Raw genomic sequence first — 21,328 nt, 5'->3', positions numbered from 1 at the left:
CAAGACTGCTCAGTCTGTGTGATTCTTAAAACAGAGAAAAAAGATGATGATTAACTGGGATGTACATTTTTATAGACTTAACACAGTCACATTCAAAACGTGTTTAAACTGTAAACATTGGTCACTTGTCAGCTTCATCAGCTTATTCCTTTTCAAAAAGGTATATTTTTTTTAATATTTGTTTTTTTTGTGCAAAATTTGCAAACAATATTGTTTATATTTAACGTTTGTCTGTTAGATGTTCTGTGAGTTGTTCTTGGAGGTCGTCTGAAATGTCAAATAAACGTCTCCCGTTCATCTCCCGTCTCCCCAGGGGGGCGCGCCCCACTATTTGAGAAGTACTGCCTTAACCAATCATAGCTCTCATAAAGGCATTTGGAAGTCAGTCACAAACAACCTTTGCCAACCTGTTGTTAGAGCTTGTCAGCATGACAAAAATCTGATCTGCAGAAAAAATGCAACTCTCTCACTCTCTTGCTTTTCCTTTATGTCTGTGACTTTCACAAACATACACACTTTATCTTGATCTTTGATCGCAGTCTTTGATCGGAGTGATGAAGACGGATAGATGAACCTTTTCATCCACTCTCCTCACAGCATGAGTCGGATTCTTTGTAGAAATGTAAACAAGTTATTTGTGTTTTTGTATTTTTTGAACCTCCATTTTATACAGTTTTTTTTTCCATCTTCAAAACAACTAGATCCTCCCTTGTTTCTCTGTTTCTATCCCTGCTCCGTTCAGACTCAGACTGATCTCAGAACCCATCTGGAGTTGTCCCTAATTTCTCTCTAATACATTAAAAATGAGTCATGCAATCTCAGGTTAAGCTCAAGTTAAAACTCAGTCTGGTCATATTCATGCATTATTGCAAATGATTCAACAATGCCTCATGACTATCCTAGATATGCAGGATTTTTGGCATAGATTTGATTTTCACATATTTAATTTACTGTATTAGCCAATTAATGATTCTCATCTGGATATTTTATCTATATATGGTTTTAAATTCCAAAGATCCATCAATGTAAGGCAGCCAATACCAACAGGCAGAAAATATTAATAAATAATCACAAATACAAATATTTGTATGCTGAGAGCAAAATGTTAATTCATTTTGCATTTGTACTTACATATGTGTGAGCTTTAAAGGTGCTGGTAGGTGGATTTTTCTAAGGTTCTAGCTTCATATTTTGCTCACATAAAGTCATGAATCAACTTTTCTAACCTGGTAAGGAAGCAGATAAGAGTATTCACCGAAATGTCAAACTATTCCATCAAGGGGATTATAAGGAATTATCTGAAATAACATTTTACATCAGATATTACTCTGATACTGTTATGCAGAGTTTATCACTGTGATTTTACCTCCATGAGGCATCAAAGTCTAATTTTATCTTATCCTTTCTTAGCTTGCAGTAGACACATTCCTAGAGTTAATAGTCCAAAGCGTCTTTTTCAACATCAAAAGCGCTCTCCTTCTCATTGACAAAAAATTCACTGTAAATGTTCCGGTTCGGTAAATCATTTCAAATGTGTGTGTGTGTTGTTTTGGAGGTCTTGTAAGGCAATTATATACCTAACACTGTGGTAGCAGATGGTGCCTCTGTGTCATGTCCCACAGATGGGGAAACATCTTAGTTTGCAGTGACCCAAAGAACAGGCAACAACATTTCAGGTCATAGCTGTTTTCAATCCTAAGTGCTTTTCTGTGCTTCCACCCCATCATAGCCTTTAACCAGGCCATAGAAGGCTGCATGCATTGACCACACACACACACACACACACACACACACACTCACACAAACTTACACAGAATGACAATGAAACAAAATATTTGTGCAAACACTCACTGGTTTATATATTTTTTTAAATAATCAGAAAAACTTTTTTGCCTTTTCCTCTTTTGTGCCACTCATCCACATTTCTCTTTTCTCCCGCTTCACTCAGCAGTGTCTCAGTGTGTGTCAGTATTGGGGTGTGGACCCCTATACGAAAACGCCATTGAGGAGTCCTGCCTGGCCCACTTCAGACGGGACATGCAAGAGCTGGACCAGAGACACTGGTGTAGCTGGGAAGACACAGTCGAGTGAGTAGGATAACCACACACACACACACAAAGCTAGACAGAGACTGACACATCCAAACATGATGAACAGGATTTACATTCACAGAAAAACAAACAACACATAATGAGCTTCACATTTTGAGTTTAAGACTTTGCATCAGCAGTTTCATGCTCTTTGTCAGTTTTATTGCAGTAAAGGCCTAAATGCAATTGTAATGTGTTCCATAAAATCTCCAGACAACAGAAATATAATTTTTACTCATAATCTTTGATCTAGTTTGAATGAACACAATGGAAGTTAAGTCCACACTAAGAAGTGTTGTCATAAAAGTAGTAGATTATATTACTTCTGGCTCGAGGTCTATATTGTACAATTGTCCAACGTTTTGGTCACTATCCAAAAGCTGATTAGAAACTGGGTGAGAGACAACAAAGGAAGGGAGTGAGTAGAAAAAATAGAGGGGAATAAGAATGGATACGCTGAGACAGTGAACAACTGGAGAACAAAGGCTCAACGCTTTTGTTATTAACAGAGACCTTTTGTGCATGTACAAATATTATCTTTGCACTCACTGTAAAAGACGACTGGCACCACAAGTTTTCAAAATTGCTCTTAGGATTTGAGTGCCAGTTATTGGCATCATTACCATTAAACGATCAAATAAATATTACCCCCCACTTGATCATCAAACTTTCATATTTAAACAAAAAAATCCCCGTCCAGAATTATCTGGGTGTAATATTGTGCTGCCTCCCTGAAGGCTTCCCCCTTACACACACCGGACCGGGTTCTTCTAGTCTCATGAGCCGCACTGTTTAAGCTATCATGAGTTCAACCTTTTGCTTTTCAATCCCTTTCATACAGTTTTGGACCTGAGCCAACTATGTCATAGTAGGTGTGGAAAAAACAAGCTGCAATGGTAATTTGGGTTGTTATTCAATGCCTGTATTTTCCATTTATGTTGAAATCCTGATGTATGCAGATGACACAATCATATACGCTCAAGTGTAAGGCACTGAACAAGTAGCTGCTAAGCTGTCAGAAACATTGGAGGAAGTTGCTTAACTACTCATGTGCCATACTTTGCATATTGGAAAACACAGAAAAAAAATATTTTAACACAAACATACAAACATACATGTGATCACTGTCATAGTGAATATAATATGTTGAAGTTTGATATATTAATTTTTAATCAGTTATCTGTCTGGTGTTTAAAATAACTCACAGAACTGCTCCTCTGCTGTTCAAAAGCTTTGTTCAATTCTGCTCCTAGCAAATGAGCAGAACTTTAATGTCAGATTTAAGAGAACTTCTGTCTTTTCATTTAAGGCCAGTGAAGAACACACTCTGAAATCATGTTTTCATATATTTATTTAAGTACCATGTCATGTGAATCATTTGAATTATTCAGAGATATCTGTACGCATTGACATCTGTAGTACATTTTATCTTGAATATGGAATTCACTTTATTCTGTATCTACTGTATTTTTCAGTGTTTGTGTCTGGGGGCTGCAGTTCGAAAGTACTGCAGCTAGCTAAACTAGTTTAAAGCATCTTCTCTTATTGCTTGAGATTAAGGTTTTTTATACATGGTCCCTGTCAAACAAATGTAATTTTAGATAGATTAGATTAGATATTTTGGAAGATGTGGAAGAAAGTCATAGTTACTTCTCTACTTTTCATCAACTATAGAGCAAAGTTTGGTCTATAGTTACATTAGATTAAGATATTACAATAAACAAAATAATATCTGAGGAGTATGTTTTTATCTGACTTGCAGGCTATTTTCTGATCACTTGTACCTTAGATTTGTCCCAAACTACCTCACAGAAAACAGAAAGATCAGGAACAGAAAAAAAGAAAAGACTATTGAATGAAAGATTAAAATGTCAAAAAACAGCTCAGCTGAGTAGAAAAGGTCAAGTTTCAGGACAGTTGCTCCCCCTTCGAAGTAAAAGCAACATCCTGGCCAAGATGCCACTAGGGATTTCTAATTCAGTTCAAATGACATTTGGTGTGTATGTACGTGTCAGTGTGTGAGTGTCCTTTCCTCAGATCCCATCCTTCCATTATACTTATGAGCTTTCACAAAAAGCTCAAGTGCCAAACTGACAGACATAATTGAATTAAATATAACATGTCATCTTCACTGAAAAAGGGAGCCATGAGCCTTGTTTTTCCTTTTTTTTCCCTTATCACTACAGTCATGTTTTTTTCTACTTCCTTCATTCCCTCATTCCTGTCTAAATCCCATTTTGCACCATACTTTTCATTTCCTTTCATTTTCCCATTTTGCCTCTGCGTTATGCATTATAGCTATACCCTTGTGTCTCACAGATGCTAATGCAAATATATTACATGTTAATCTGTCTGCTGTTAGTGACATCCCTTGTACTCCCACAGCCCATCAACTCATGATACTATTTGTTCTCTTGTCAATATGTTGTAGTGTCCACATAACAACCCACAATGCATTGAGAAAAAGGCACGGAAAAAGCCCTGGACAGGTCACCACACCATACCCACCACTCCATACAAAGATGTCTCACTGCCATTCAGAAACAATGTAGCCATAGTAACGCTAGAAAATAACAAACAAACAGCAAATTTCTTCATGACAGCAAATGTTATTAATTTTTTGAAATCATAGACAGAATACAATGAAAAAGGCTTTTGATATTTGCAATTAGAGGACAGTCTGCCTTACTTAACAATAGACTTTTTTTCACAGCAGACATTTTGACTTGTCTTAGTAGGAAAAACACTGGTGTTACTAATAACATTAAACATGGATCTGTTATAATGAAGTGGTGCAGAAAGTCATGAGAGTGTGACAGAGAGCCACTTTTACAATACCAGGACCCTAATACTGAAGCAGCTAAATAAAATTCAGCGATCAATAAATGTAATATTTACCCACATGTTTTTCCAACTGTGACATTTTAAAATGTCTTCTGAGACCTTTTTATCAGAACCAGCATTAACTCTTTCAGCAATCTGAGCTACAGTAACTCGTTTGTTGAATCGGACCACATGAGTGAGCCTTGGCCGCCCATGACCCTGTCTCCGGTTCACTGCTTGTCCTTTTGGACCACCTTTGATAGGTACTGACCACTGCAGACCGGGAACAAAAGCTGCAGTTTTGGAAATGCTCTGACCCAGTCATTTAGCCATCACAATTTGGCCCTCGGAGGACCACACCAGTGTTCTTACAGGTTGTATCTCCATAACTACAAATCATGACCATTGAACATTACTGTTAATGACTAATGCTACTGCTATTTTGAATGTTGTAGAATTTTTTATGCATTTTTTTCTTCCTTTAAGCCTTCAAGCTCTTGTTTTTTCATTCATATCCGAGCAGCGTGATCCATTAGCAGACCTAACCAACATCTTGAAACTTACTTAAGGAACTCCATAACAGTAACTACCAGGTCAGCATTATTTTTTTTGTCGATGTTACATTTATTCACTTTAATTATTATAATATAATCAGGGCAGATTGATTTGAAAAGTCTGAAGTGTATTTGCATCTGCAGGCTTGATATTTGCTCTGTTGGAGTTCACAACTCAAGCACGTTTCAACAGTCTGACAATCGCTTTTTATATTGTATGGAAATGTATGTAAATCAATAGTTGCAATAGGTTAGCTCTCTAATTAAGTAGTAAATGGACTATAACATGCAAAATCATTGGTATGGTCTTTTAAGATGTAGAAAAGTATCAATGCATTAATTATATCACTTCAGCTGCAGTGGAACTGCTGTGCTGCTTGCCATAACACCCAGTTGTTTACATGCTGTATGCATGACTCAGAATCACAAGCCTTAATATCTGCATAAACCCAATGCATACCCAATTAATGTTCAAATGTTTACTGCTGGATGTGCAGCTCAGTGAATCAATATATCATGTATTGTCAAGCTTGTCTAATTACTTCCAGCAACACTGGCCAGAGAGGTCACACTACAGATGGCAGTCCCTTCATCACATCTGAAAAGCTTTTACCCTGAAAGAAGGAAGAAACAGCTTTTTCTGAGAATCATCAGACAAAAAAGAATAATAAAAAAAAGACCACTCAGTGGCATTGCATAAAAGAAAGTGAGGAGGAAATTATTGCTGCTATTTGCTATTTTTACTACTCTCACAAATGTGTCTGGGTACAGGAAGTGGCTGGGGCACAGTCAATCTGTTGACTCTGTGATCTTTAATTGAGACTAATGAAATTATTCTCATCCTGGCTCGACAGTTAAAAATGTGGGGTTTGCTGAGAAACCTGCTAAATGCATGCTTTTGATGGTGAATTTAGTTGTATGATAATTCAGAGATGAATGTTGTTGCAGTTCCTCATTTTGGTCTGCTAGCGCCCAGGTATGTACAAGACACTTAGCAGATGGAAAATATGACGAGTCTGTTAATGCAGATGGAAGGCAGATGGAAAGGCATAGACATCCAGCTGGAGACAGGAATGATAACATGTCACCATCTAGGTTCAATTTGAAAATTTTCCAGCATGTTGCTTCAAAAATTAAAGCACTTAGGGTCTGCATTTTAAACACTCATTATATTAACATGAGATTACGTTGTAATTAATCGGGACCGGGCCCTGCTGATGCTGGATGATCAGTCACCCTCAGCAGCTGTTCATACTACTGGCCATTTTGACACATAGTGTCCACCAAATTTTAGCCACTACAAGTTCTGTATTCAAAACCTCATTTAAAGATCCAGACCATTTAGAAGGATTGATTGGCAGAATGTGGATATAATATTCATAGGTACGTTTTCATTAGTATATGACCAAACATAAAATAATAATAAGCAATCAGCAATTCTGCTTTGGTTAAAATAAATCCTTAATTCACAGTCGTAGATGAGAAAAACTGTTTCAGTTGCTCTCCTCACATATCTGTTTCAGTTGCTCTCCTCACATATCTAACCAGTATATAACAGTCTATCACTGGAGCTAATACGTTTATCTGTGAATTCAATCTTCATTCTCTATCTTTCACTTCAGTCATGTTTTTTTTATTCAGTCATTGAATCTCTCCCTAAAGGTTTCATATGTTTTTGTACCCTGTAGACACTATGTGAGGTCGAATACATCAAACTCAATAACCAACCACACATATGCCACCTCGGTCACTACCTGCATCAGGAGGATGTGCAGAGATTTAGTCAGTGCTTGTAGAACTGATGGTTTGTAAAGGCTCCTTTGTGCCCCAAGAAAGCATTTACACTGTGCTTATTTTATATTAAAGAAACAATTGAGTGGAAAATGGATTTTATATAAACTGTAATTTAGCTGAAAAAAACAAAACAACAACTAATAACAAACAAATCCTGGAAAGAAAAATAGAGAATAGTAAAGGATTTGTATTCAGCTGTCATGTCCAATTACTCTGTGCCAGCGGCATCTCTGAACAAAGTAACAATGTAATTGCTTCAAGCCCCGAAGGGTACAATTCCAATTATTTACTATACGAGACTTTACAGTGATCTTTCTGCAGACATCATAACACGAAAGGCCTTCTGGCAAACAACTGGGGCAAGAATCTGCATTTTAATCCAATGACCACAGTGATTATAAAAATACACCTTAATCATAGTTGTTTACCCTCATAAGAACATTAGCAGAACATCATAAGTCACTCGTTTTTGCAGTCCAAAATCCACAAAAAAGTATATTGAATTTGTTTAAAAGGGCCTTTATAGATAAATTAAAAATGCTCTTTTACCCTCTAAGCCTATGAGTAGGCGGGGAGGTGTACATGTTTGATTGAAAGCTGAGCAGGAAGGGGCATCGACAAAGTGTAACTCTTACAGCTGATAACTGCAGCATACAAGGACAGACACTGTTTGTTTACAAGCTTGTTCAGCAAGCCAAGATATAGCACGACATACAGTATGTGTCCACACCCGTAGATAAGAGAAAGACATTTAAGCTAATGGGGGTTGCAGTACAAAGTCTGTGTCTCTCTTTATGTTGTGTTGCAGGCTGCTGTGGAGAATTTACATAGTATGTGGATTGGCAGTGAAACAATTCACATATGTGAAACCAAAAATGTAAGATACATTTCTGCCTTTTGGGTAATATCTTTGTCTCAAGAGAGCATACATTTGATTTATGAAGCTGATCTCTGTGCTGTAGCAGAAAAATAAACTTTGACACTTTCTGAAGCTATTTTTCTTAATGTTGTCACTATAGAGGAAGGAGGAATGCTTTTGATCCCAGACTTATTTTCTGAACTGAAAATGACTCCATTAATCCATCGGCATCTTCTGAGATCTCTAAAGCTCAGTCAGATCTGAGTGCTGTCATGTTTTCCAGATAACATCATTGTGCAATAATCGGTAAAGTCAGAGGGCAATTCACTTACATGCCTCTGTCATAAACGTAACTTTTAAAAGAAGAAAAAAAACACATAATTCATCTCACAAATACAAAGTCTGTATTCATAAGCCATGAAACACACCCTTGCTCAATTAAAGAGCCATTTCAACCTTACTTGGTATGGAACAGTAAAGTGGCTAATGTTAACTAACTTGTGAAACTGACTGCCGAGCCAGTTTGCTCACTTTATGACTTTTTTCTACTTATAGGTACTACTGACTACTTGTGCTACATTTTAAAGAAAGTACATTTCTGTTAAATTACAAAAACAATCAGCTTTGAACTAAATTGAACCTAAGATTATATGACTACTCCTGTTGAAGATATAAGATAAATAAAAGTGGAGCTCCACAATAACACTAATATATGCATAAATGAAAAAGAAAAAAAGTTTAGATGCCTTGCCTCTCTTGCTCAAAACTTTGACATCACCAACTTGAGACAATGTGCTGTATATGAATATGTATGGGGTCTATTAACTATGCTTTCACGTTAGTCAATCCATCTGCCAACCTCAGTAGCACACAACCCTGTAGGCTGTATCTGCTCATCCATCCGCTCTGTCTGTTGGGTTAGTCAGCTAATTGTGGCACATTATTACATTACTGTGTTCAGCATGGCAGTAGCTTAGCGTAGCATCCAACACACACCCAACCCCTCTTGCATTATGCATAGTCCATAAACACTACGAAAACAACTTTCTTTCATTTTAGTTTTCATTTGCCGTGTAAACAAAATAATTAAGAGAAAAATTCTCAGAGAAGATATTTTCTAGCATTAAAAGAAGTTCACAAAAGCACATTTCTTCTTATACTTATTAATCCCTCTAACATAAAGCCCCTTACTGAGGTGACATTAATGCAGAATCAGAACACAGTAGAATGGTTTTCCCAATAAATACAAAGACCAATATTATGTTTCTTGATTAATCCTAATTAAAGTCTAATTCTCTCCATTTGCCCTTGTCTTTGTTTTCTTATCGCAGGCTCTTTGTTTAAAAATAGCTTAATTTCTTGGTTTTACAAGAGCATTTTTTCTATGTGATTGTTGGAGGGTATTTTTGTCAGTCAGTCATGCATGCCTGTCAGCCGTCTGTAATAATTTGAAAACCCCTTTTGTGGGTGAGCTCACATTGGGTTATGTGCCAACTCAGGCCAGAAAAATCCAGTGAGCTCAGTAGTGTGGAAAGCTAATTGAAGTTTGCTTTCTGTGGACCTCTGTGATTAAACGCCTGATTAGTTGGTGATTAGAAATGGATTGCCGTATGTTTTTACAGCTCTAATGACTGGATAACATCCAGCATTGCCTGGATTGTCGTGGCGCCTGCAGCAGTTATGCAATGCATGCTTAACAACATTAGGACAAGGGTTTCAATATTTGCCTTGGTTAGGATGGTTTTTGATTTGTATGAAAGTTTAATAAAAGTAGTCCCCCATTTCTGAAGATCATCAAACTGGCTGGCATAAATTTCCTTTCACATTCAGTTCCCCATCTGCTGCTATAGGGGAGAAACCTCTTTATGATCTTCCTCCTCCTTTAGTATGCTGGCATTTGAACAAAGCACCATCTTTGAGAACACCTCAAATTTGATTTAGAACTGAGTACATATACTGCAGCCCTCAGAGGAACATACAACAAGAGGTGTTTCCCTACTTTAATTGAGCCATCTCCTTGTTCTGAGCCTTGCATCAATACTGCAAACACTGACTTTGACAACTCTCATTGGTCCCACTGGGTTTCAGTTGAAGCAGGAAAAGAATCTGGGATGAGTTTGCCCAGCACTGTTTTCTTCCCCTCATCGTGCACCATTGCCTCTCATTTTCTCTCTCTCTATGTGTCCATTTGCCTTTGTATTGATACTCTATCTTTTACAACGATACATCTCACTTACAGATACAGATACAATAATACAGATATCCAGAATATCCCCTTTATTAGTATTTCTAAATTGTCACAGTTGCACTGCAGTGTTTGTTTGTTCTTTTATTTTTTGTTATTTGTTATTTCTGTTGCTTTCTACCTTCTACGATTCAGGTTCATTCATTGCAGTCACCTCCAGTTTGTACAATGCACTCACAATAGAGAGTGACAAGTTCTTTAGGCACTTTTAATTGCCTCTCAGGCACTTAGTGGAAGCTCTATTGCTTCCTTGACTACATGTTTCTGTTTTCAAGTGACAATTTGTTATGTATAGTAATATAGACAGTATTTTCTGAAAAAAATGGTAGGCCTATTAATTAAACTTAAAGTAAAGAAAAGCGCCTTAGAATGAGCTGTTATCTACGAAGGGCGCAGGTACTATTCCAAGAAGTCCGCCATGTTGAACCGCCACAGTAGCCAAGAATGTGTATGAATAGGTCTGGTTGAATAGAGTCTTTCATGCTTTTTGCGAGTTTCACGCCCACCCAGCTTAGTCTCCTAGAAATTACATTATATCCAGCAACAAATGTGTTTGACTGAATTACGTTTTCTGTGAACATAATAGAGAGTAGTTAATCAACGTACCTGGCAAGTTGCAAAAATATTGATACTAATACTGTTACCACAACGTAATAATAAAAATAACTTAGTAATATACAAATGTAATTTTTAGGTGACGAGCGTAGTTTCTCCTTCATGCTTGACACACATTTTACCTTTATCAAAATTGTGCAGCTTCTTGCACTTGGCCATAATGCACTTTGGATAATATTAATCACTAATGCACAATCATTACTAAGAGTCACAATTCTTTTGGGAAAGGTCAGCATTTGTAAAATCTTGGCTTAACGATGTAGCATACGAGTTAGTTTATACGTCCAGGCCTAGCAGGGATATTTTAATATGGACAGAACAAACATTAGTACACACACGTGTCTAAACTGTTTAAATACAGTCACAGAAGCAAATTTATACCTCAGGATAAACATACACAAAGCACCCAAACACAAACACACATACAGTACACATGCAATTACTCACACAAACACAAGCACACGTGTCAAAAATGAACGTCAACACAAACCAAGTGTTCACATCGTGACACTGACTGATTTGAAACACGTTCAGAGGGAGAGAGAAGAAAAGGGAGAACAAATATCAGCAGAGAGAAAACTTTGTGTGTGTGTGTGTGTGTGTGTGTGTGTGTGTGTTTGTATTCCGCTGGCCAGAAACAAAAAGAAACTAAAAAAACATTTAAAAAAAAGAAACTTTGCAAAATATTGTATCACTTTTGCTCATGTAGCAAAGAGAAATAGTTGCACACACACATACACAAACTCGGAAGTTCAATCTACCCCGGAGGAAAAGAGATGCTGGAGGTAAGCTGAATAACAAAGTAGAGAGAAAAAGAACATTTTGTCTGATGTCCTCGGTACTGACAGTTTGGCCTGTTTTCTTTTGGATTACTTTGGTTTCAGAGGGCGGAATATCTCCCTTTCTGCTCTGACGTGATCTCTCCAAGCAGTCGTGAGAGAACATTTCTTAACAGTAAATGCTTGAAGAGGAGCTTTTCTAATGAGATTCAGCTTATAGGTGATGAAGCATTACAGGACAACATGTACAGTGACACCAGGTCACAAAATCAGCATTTGTATCTTTGTGTAATTTGACACTAGTCTTTAATGTTCAATAGATTTATCTCTGCAGCCTTTATCCTGTTCTTAGTTTCCACTGCTGCAATTCTTTGATGCTTCATGACCCATTTTCCTTTAAGAGATCTCTTTCTTATCTTATCAGACCTTTGCCTTAGCTATAATGAACAGAAAGTACAATGACAGTATCAATGTTGATCACAAGTGTTTTGTATCTCATCCACACTATATTTAATCCATAAAGAGGACTAGTAAGTTTCTTTGTGACAACGGATATAACAATGATATAACAATTCTTTTGGGTCTTGTGTACTTCATGGTAAATATTATAGATTTTATTTTCAATCTCCACACATTCATGTTGTTGAAATTTGTGTGACCTTGTGATCATGAATCTTTTTCCCTGCTTTCCTACAAAGCATAATTAACTATTGATGCAATTTATTTGTTTGTTAAAACAGAGAATAAACTCTGGAAGGGTAGTGACACTTTTTTTTCCTGCTCGTGAACATAATAATTTTGCAGCATTAAGGAGCACTTTCCTCTGTTTCTTGTGGACGCCTCATGATGTTGCGAGATGGAGCATCATTGTTTCTACTATATCATATACACTACCATTTTATGTTTACATTGTTGTCCCCAGAAGTCAGCCTCTTCCACCTCTTTCCCAATGACATCCCGCATGTCGGGAAAAACAGTAAGCTATGATTGGTTGGGGACCAACATACTGTCTGTCGGCAAAGCCGTGGCAAGAATGTCTGACTATATAATCGCCTAATCTGACACAGCAACCATCTTAACAGACAAATATTGTGCAGTGATAGTAATGGATTCATTAGTTTGAAGACTCATTAGATGCCTGAGCAGCACACAGTGTACAGCAACAGTTATTTTATCTACTGTTGCGACAATGACAATTACAAAGTAATCTTCCTGGAATGTTGCAGGTTGCTGGTTGCAGCAAATGGTAAATTTTTTTGCCAGGTGACTACATTTTTTTTTGCCGAAACCCCCTGTGGCTCCTCTCCCGCGCGGTGTCTCCATGTTTTTTTCATGCTGGGTTACAGTTGGTCTCAACACGGCCAAACTGAACAGCACGACCCTTGAGATATTTGCTACTCTGATGGTGATTTCAAAGTGAGGTTTAACACTACTAAATATAAACTACTGTTTAATATAATATGACTCAGAGGTTGTCAGGAGGGCAACAGCAAATAAAACATAAATGCTACATTTTAGGTGCTGACAAATGACATTTTACTTTTTGGGACTTGTTACATGTTAAAAGCTAGAAGGTGAAAGCATGATATTAGTCCATTTTAAAAACATTAAAAACAAACAAACTCAAAACTGTGTGAAAGGTTTCTGTAGAATAAATCACTCCTTCACTTGAGCTCAAGCTTTTAGAGGCTGAGAGGAGTTTTTGTCAGTGATATGTGTGCACATGAATTTCATTATTTTGAAAATAGTAATGTACAAAAATGTTTAAAAACTGCATCTGAATCTGAACCAAAAACTAAAAACTTGTTCATTGGTCCTAAATTTCCAACAAAAACTTCCTTCAGCTCCTGTTTATTGTTAAGTGAATGACCCACAGACCTCACTGTTGTCTTTCTGCTTTAAATGACAACAGCATGCACCCTAAATAAGTAACATGTTACCCGCTCTATCTAACTTCATATACCTGTCCACTATGCACTTTGCTCTGTAGATGTCCGTCAGTGGAATAAAGGAACCGTCCGGACTCATTTCTCAAGTCACTGGAGCAGCTTTGCTCTGTGTTGGTTTTATTTATTCATTATCCAGGTTTTATTTATTCACACTGTGTTCTTCAGTCAACAGATAAAAAACAGCATGCCCCTGCCTAATTCAGCTCCCTCTGTCCTTCATCTTTTTCATATGGGGTATTTTTTATAGATAAGTATAGTCAATTAAGCTATGCCTGTCTCTCACTCTGTATCTATCATGCTTGTCTGCATCTCTTTATTTATATCTATATCTATGTCATGCTCTGTTTTCCAATTATGAGGTTATTATGAGTTGATTTTCTACTTACACACATACTTTATTTACATGCAAATTATATCTGAAGATTAATCTTTTATATGCTCACAGATGATATGAATGCAGGCACATTTCCATCATTTCACACTCTTTAACATCCCTTATTTTAAAACCCATATTGAGTGACAAATAAATAGAATATTGCATACTGCATCTCCCACACACACAAAAAAAATCAAAAAGCACTTGACGTGAGAGTGGGCACACAGTCATGCATAGACTTGAACAGGCATACTCACACTTTTGCTGTTGTGTGCAATCTGACAACTCTGATGGCGTAGTGACAAAACTGCCCCCACAACAGCAGATATACATATGTAAGCAATTAAGTACCCAAACCGACAGCTAGACTTTAAATTTATGTTTAATCCTTTTCATAAAAAAAAGCATTAATTGAGCTATGAAAGGGTCAAATGTTATATAACAATTCGGAAAGGATGCAGTGTCACATTTAGAGGATTCGGCTTGTGGCAGACTCTGGAGGGTGCATGTGTTTAAGGGATCAGAAGAATTTCAGGTTCCGGTTAAACACAAGTTTAGAGAATGCTTTTACCTTTATTGGCAGACAGAAATGCCCACTGTAGAAGACCAGCATATGATTATGGGGAGATCTAAATTGATCTTAAATGGGAGTGAGAGCAAGAAACTCTGTTACTGTTTAGAATAGAAAACCTTGTAAGAAGCCGTCCCATTTCTTTGTCTAAATAAGATGAGCCATCTATGTAAACTCTTCTCTCTTCTGTTCCGAGGTTTAAACTGAGATGGAAATTCCAGTCTGGGATAGACAGTTCAGGCGATGGCAGACGTACTCATATGAGCAGACTAGCTGGAGAATGCTCTAACTCAACATCCACGAGTGCTACACAAGCATCCAGTGTGCAACTGGATGAGGATGTCTGGCTTTCTGAGTTAACTTAATACTTTGGCCTTTGTTAAGCTCAGCTCAGCTGAGTCTTAAAAATGTTGCTAAAAGTCAAATTTTCTCTGCTCTCTGCATTGAATGTAAAGCATACACAAATTGTATCCTTTATCCTAATTTTATTTGTAATGTTTGACCCAACCCACAAATTGGACCATTTAAATTCATTTCTAAAACTGTGCATATGTGTAATGTCACTGCAGCTACAGCAGCCAGCAGTAACCCTGTTACCACTCTGCCGTTGTTGCTGTTTATTAATTCCCATAGAGAAAACCACAAATAGCCTAAAACATACTGTATTCTGGAGTCGCCATCACTGAGCTGATTGAAACCGGTTTCATTCTAAATATGTATTACAGTGTAAAAGAGGAACAGTAACGGAGGCCATTAGCTCTGTGTCTCAGTACCAACACTTCAAATCCTCTAATTGCACTTCTTTAGTAGACAATTGAAGCAGACCATTTGTGGTAATACTATTTGTCATGGCATTTAATGTTAGGATGGAGATCAGCTCTGGATGCCACCATCACAGACACAAATACTAACAGGAAAGGGGATAAAATAGAAATTAAATGTTACATTCTCCTTCTAACTACCTCATTGTTGTTTCCCTTTCTTACCACTGCCTGCCAATTCTAGTCTTTCCAGCTTATTAAATTGGGGTAAAATATATACATACATGGGCAATACATCCATAATACATGCATGTTCCTTCTGCCTGTAAAATACACACACTTGTAACAAGGGGAGGACAGTTTAAAAGACACAACATTGTCTTGGTCACAGCACAAATGCCAAGTTAAGATAGAAAAAGAGTATTTTGTGACATTTCTTCAAGAAATAATAAGTTTAACCAGTATGGTGTATAACCGCCATGGCTTTACATCACACTGACTGATTCACTCTGTACTCAGTTTAATAAGGTTGGATGATCAAAAGGAAATTACTAACAGAAATGAGATAGTGGATTACATTCAGCAGCACACACACACACACACTCTCAAAGAAGCTGCATGCTGTCAAGTTTAATTTGTCGCTGACCGTAGCTGCATGAGGTGAGCCAGCGACCGACTGCATCTCTTTGTGTACGCCGCCCCTGCCTCAACTCTGCTGCGACTTCTTTCAGTCAGTGACTCATAAACATTCTTAGAAACCTTAGTGCTCATTAGACCAGCTGCGGGACCAGAATTCTCTTTTTTCTCTTCCACAACTTGTAAAACTTCAAGGATATAGCAGAGGAAGGAAGTACACACCCAGACAGAGTGAACCTGACACCCGAAGCAACCACAGTGCTCTGCAGCTCTGGTCCTATGCCAAGCAGCCCTGAGCTGTTTACATCTACAAAACTTCCACAAAGACAGAACTCTTGTTGGGGTGCATCATCAAAAGCCGTTAGAATTTTTAACAAACATATTCGGTCTGAGCTGTGCAGATCAGAGAGAACTAGCAACACACATGTTCTTTGCTAGAAAATATATTTGAATATTAAAGCTGCACTTATTGATACTTTAATAGGAACGTGGGTTAAACTGACTACATGCAATGTGATACACCCATGGAACATTACCTGACTTTATAGGTAACATAGTGGAGCTACAAAATATATTTTCCTCTAGGAGTTGGCGGAGACCAAAACAGAGCTAAAAGGTGTAAGGGTAAGGTGGCCAGGAACACAACTATGTCTTTATACATTAGTCTAAAATGGGTAAAGTAATGTGATAATATTGTATTTAAGGGTTTTATTCAGTTGTTAAAATATGTCAGTGCAACCTTTTTTTTAAATGAATAATAATAATAAAATATAATAAAATGATTGTGGTGATTGTTGAGTCTGGTGTATTTTTGCAAATGCCATTAGGAGCACCAGGAGGAAACCTGATTTTTTCACAGGTTATCTGTCTATCATGCACTTCTATCTGGATATAGTGAAAGTTTTAGCAAATATGACAAAAAGTTACCTACTGCAGCATCAATAAAATGGGTATTATTCTGATAAAATCTGTAAAACAATAAGGCGTATAATATAAAGAGCTACATGTACTAGAACACAGTTGGGGGGGAAGCCTGGCCATTAATGAACGTCTATAATGTCTATCAGCTGTCACTCACTGGTCTCTTTAAGTGCGAACCGTACTGTATAAAGACCTACTATACGTGTTACGACGTATCTGACCTTGCTTTGTGCAGTTGCAGTGGCCTCTGTGTGCTCAGTCATAATCATGGGTCATTACCTCAATTATGGCCCTGTGAACTCCTATGATTGACTCACCATGGAGGAGCAACGTACACATACTAGGTCTAAACAATAGAAAATCAGTATAACACTCCTCCATGGTTTTTTTTTTCCTGGATGGTTTCTAACGGAGCAGGACAAGTGTTTTGTATCTGAGCCACCTGGACAATCTGGTACAAGACTCTTCTCATACCCCAGCTCCTAGTTACACGTCTTCTTTTGTCTATCTGCTATTTCCAAGGTCAAGCCTTTGTTGTTGTTTTATTTTATTTTTTCCATTCCTACTACCTACAGTATTAAACTACAGCAGCATTGCTTGCAAGCCCAAGAGTTAGCAAACCATTTGGTAATAACATTTGTCTGTGTGGTTAAAGGTTCCTTAAATAAAGCCCCTTTCATGACTAAAGCATGCACTGTGCAGTGTTAAACCCACTGTGTGGAAGCTGGTATCAGTCTTTAAACGTTTTTAATGCCTCTGTCGTGCTCTTGGGGAGGTTCACACTCCAGCAACCCCAACATTAACTTTACCCAATATAGCCTCACACAGCCAAACATATTGGTTAGTCATCATCCTAAAAACCTTTCTTTTACTACGGCATTAAAAAGCAAAAAGTTAGTCAGAGACTGTTATCTTAATTAGCTAAATATGTATTGATGATGAAATCTGCCAGTGATAATGTTGTGTGCTGCCTGTTGTCATGTCAGTGGGCAAAATCAGTGGTCAGTGGAAGAAATGAGAAGCTACTTTCATCTGTCTCTGTTTGAAATCAAAGACCCACTTTTTGCAAGTGGTACCTGCATACATGCTGTATGAGACCAAAAACTTTGATGGGTATAACAACAGCAAGGAAAGTGGGGGTTTGCAAATGGCCGGTTGATTTTTTTCTTCAGTGTGTGACTGTTTATCTTTCTCTTTTGTGTCACCAACATATAGACTATACGGCGAGCTGACAAACTGCACGTACGTGGTGGCGCTGTGGATAGGGTGCTTCTGGCCCAACAGGCTGGTGGATGAGTTCTTCATCCGAGTCCACAAGCACTACTTCCACGACTGCTCGATGTCTGGACGGCTTCTCAGGGACCCACCCAACCACATCCTGGGTCCCTTCATTGTTGTGCCCATCCTGGTCACCCTCCTCATGACAGCCCTGGTAGTGTGGAGGAGCAAACGCAGCGAGGGGATTGTGTAGTGAACGGGAAGGAGAGGTCACAAGACTCAAGATAAGAGATACTTGGCCCTAAGGTTGCATCATATTCACCCTCTGTGACCAAAGGATCTCTTTTCCTGAGTGTTTGGGTTCTAATAGAACCAGAATCATGTCATTATTGGTTCTTGAAGAGTAGCTGAACGAGATGAAATGAGATCCTACTTCAGTGATGCTTGAATGCACATCAATATGAAGCTTCTACAGCTCCCATCTACTGTTACACCAACATGGATTGAAATCATTTATTTGGTTTACAGCGCAAAGAGGGGCCAGAACTGCTCACCTTTATCTGGTGTGGACCAAGATAGTGACTGATGGAAAGATACTGTAAATATTTTAAAAAATCACTTTTATTGAGAGAAACTGCTTCAACGACTTTTGGATGTGATGATAATGCTAGTAAGTACACATAAAGGAATTTAACAACAATTTTTCGAGACTACATAACATGGCAACACAGGAATTAAATGCAGTGCTGAACATGGCCTGTTTTATGAATGTCTTTCTAACACAATCAAGACAACAAAACATTGTACACTAAATTAAATTCTCTCAGATGCATTTTGTGTTCCATGTGATGCAGAGATACCTGATTTTAACATATGTGTATTATATTCGAAATATACTCTCTGAAACATGCAGATGGCTTATCGTCACATTGTCAACGTGTAGTGGGAGTAGGATGTGTCTGTTTTGAGTTTTCATATAATTTCCTCTGCTCATATCAGACACCCTGGCTTCAGGTCCTCAATGTCTTGGCATACCAAGAGCTCAGTCTTTGAATGGGAAGCAAAGACATGTTTCCATAGCATTATGCACACTGAACCAGCAGGAAAAAAGCAGGAGGTAATGATGTGACAAACTAAAGATTGGCAAATGTGGACTACAGGATATTGAGAAACCACACAACACAGAGGACGGTCACTACGCAGGGGTTGAGACCCCAATTTGGACAGGCTGTGATGATGTGATGTTCTGCAGCTTCCATCCTCCATCACCAAGGAAACTAAAAGGAAGAAATGCTGGAGACACACAGGTGGAAGTGGTTGAGAGTGAAGACTCTGAAGGCCAACATACAAAGAAAGAAGTTTGGAGACTGCAGACAGTTAATTAACCAAAAATTCTTACATTCTGTCATATTTTTCTCCCTCAGACACTGTTATGCATGTTGTTTACCATACAGAAAGACACAATACCATCAATTACCATATTGATTGCAGCCAAATGAGGCAGTTATCTGAACATGTGGAAAGAAAAACAGAACAAAGAGTAGAAAATTCACAGTGGAAAAATCAGTCTAACTACGGAGAGAACATAAAGCAATGGATTAGCCAACGCACATCTCTGCTGAACATTGCCATAGCCTAAAGCACAGTTTGTGTATCACGGACCTTAGGTTTCTATTGATTTATGATCTTCAAGTGTGGTAGAGTGTGCTGTGTGAACTGTTTCCTCATTGATATTTTTGAATGCTATCTTTCCTTTATAGATTCATTGACCTGTAACCTGCCTGTCAGTAAAACACACTTTAAAACACACCCACACTTCCTCAACATGATCTTACTTTGTGCTTTGTGCCAAACGCTCTTGGAAATATGACAGAAACATTTGCTATGAAATGTATAATTTTCTGTTGCCGTGACTTCTGATGATTGAATTTTAAAATCTATGATCATGAAAAAAGTTCAATAAAATGTCTTTATTAATGTGTCTGATACACTATGGATTGGCACTTATGTTCCTCATGAGTTGGAGAGATGTTCTTTTGGATACTATGTGTTAAATATGAATGATGAATCCTGCATTAATGTATGCATGGCTTAGTGCACAACAATGAGTCATAATGAATGCACTGGGTTCAAGCCCCCATGGCATTTGCTGAAGTGTGAAAAATATGAGAAAGGAAAAACTATATTTAGTAAAGTGTAAACAACGCAAAGGCCTCCCATTTATACATCACAAAGACTTGTGTCCAGAAATTTTTTTATCACTTTACCCTTTTCAAATAGCAGTGTTGTCTGCAGTGAAAGAGTAAATAATGGTGCAGTAGTAACACAGCATTATAGAGTATCTTGCACTAAATGGTGCTTTCAAACGGATCAGCATAGAACACAAACCATGAGGTAATAAACCTCGAAAATCAATTAGAGCACACAACATGTAATTAACGCTTCTCATTGGATGAAAGAACTAACTCTTAAGGTCAAAGTCCAAGTAATTTGAGGTAATCGAAGTCAAGTGTCAAGTCCTTCGGGACAAGTTTGACAAGCTATTTGTGAATAGGGCAAGTCAAGTCTCAAGTCAAGTCCAAATCAAGTGTCATTAGAGACAAGTGTCAAGTTATTTAAGATACGTTTAAGGCAAGACGCAAGTAATTCGGGACAAGTTCAAGTGAAGTGTTACGTCATTCAAGAAAGACTCAAGTCTCAAGTAACAAATCTGATTTGAGTGTAATGTAATTTGAGACAATTCCAATTCAAATGTCAAGTCATTTGTGACAAGTGTAACTCAAGCCTCAAAACATTTTAAAATACGGGTTTCAAGTCAAGTTGTTACACACACAACAAAGTGGATAATGCAACGTACTATCGGGACCAAACAAAGGGCATTGATGTTTTCAAAGTATGAGTAAGATTACAAACCCACAAGACAAAAACACGAATGCATGTACTGGACATGGTCAATGGCAAAATCAAAGATGGCCACAACAGACCCCAAGCTCCCCAGCTCCTATCTAGTTCCATTTATTATCTGACTAGTCTCCGCCACCGCTGGACTGGCCATCGGGCATACCGGGCATTTGCCTGGTGGGCCGATGGTGATTTTGGGCCGGGCCTTTTTTTTTTTACTAATGGTACTAGTATTA

The 21,328-nt window shown here is 37.9% G+C and overlaps 1 protein-coding gene across 2 annotated transcripts in view; it reads left to right on the top strand.

The window, feature by feature from the left end:
* The window catches only part of ramp1 (receptor activity modifying protein 1), a gene marked incomplete in the record, with an annotated part of 56,151 nt that extends 35,970 nt beyond the window's left edge, over window positions 1–20,181 (top strand). The window contains 2 exon segments of one of the 2 annotated variants that reach the window (XM_035677345.1): window positions 1,949–2,087; window positions 18,189–20,181. In XM_035677345.1, the coding sequence (XP_035533238.1) occupies window positions 1,949–2,087; window positions 18,189–18,444 (395 nt within the window). 2 annotated transcript variants of the gene reach the window in all.
* Window positions 20,182–21,328: the final 1,147 nt, after the last annotated feature.

The sequence above is a fragment of the Morone saxatilis genome, unplaced genomic scaffold (genome assembly GCF_004916995.1).
Source record: "Morone saxatilis isolate NCDOM2014 unplaced genomic scaffold, NCSU_SB_2.0 Contig5, whole genome shotgun sequence".
NCBI lineage: Eukaryota > Metazoa > Chordata > Actinopteri > Moronidae > Morone > Morone saxatilis.
Note: the sequence above shows the minus strand (reverse complement) of the source record. Positions and strands in the feature narration are given on the sequence as shown.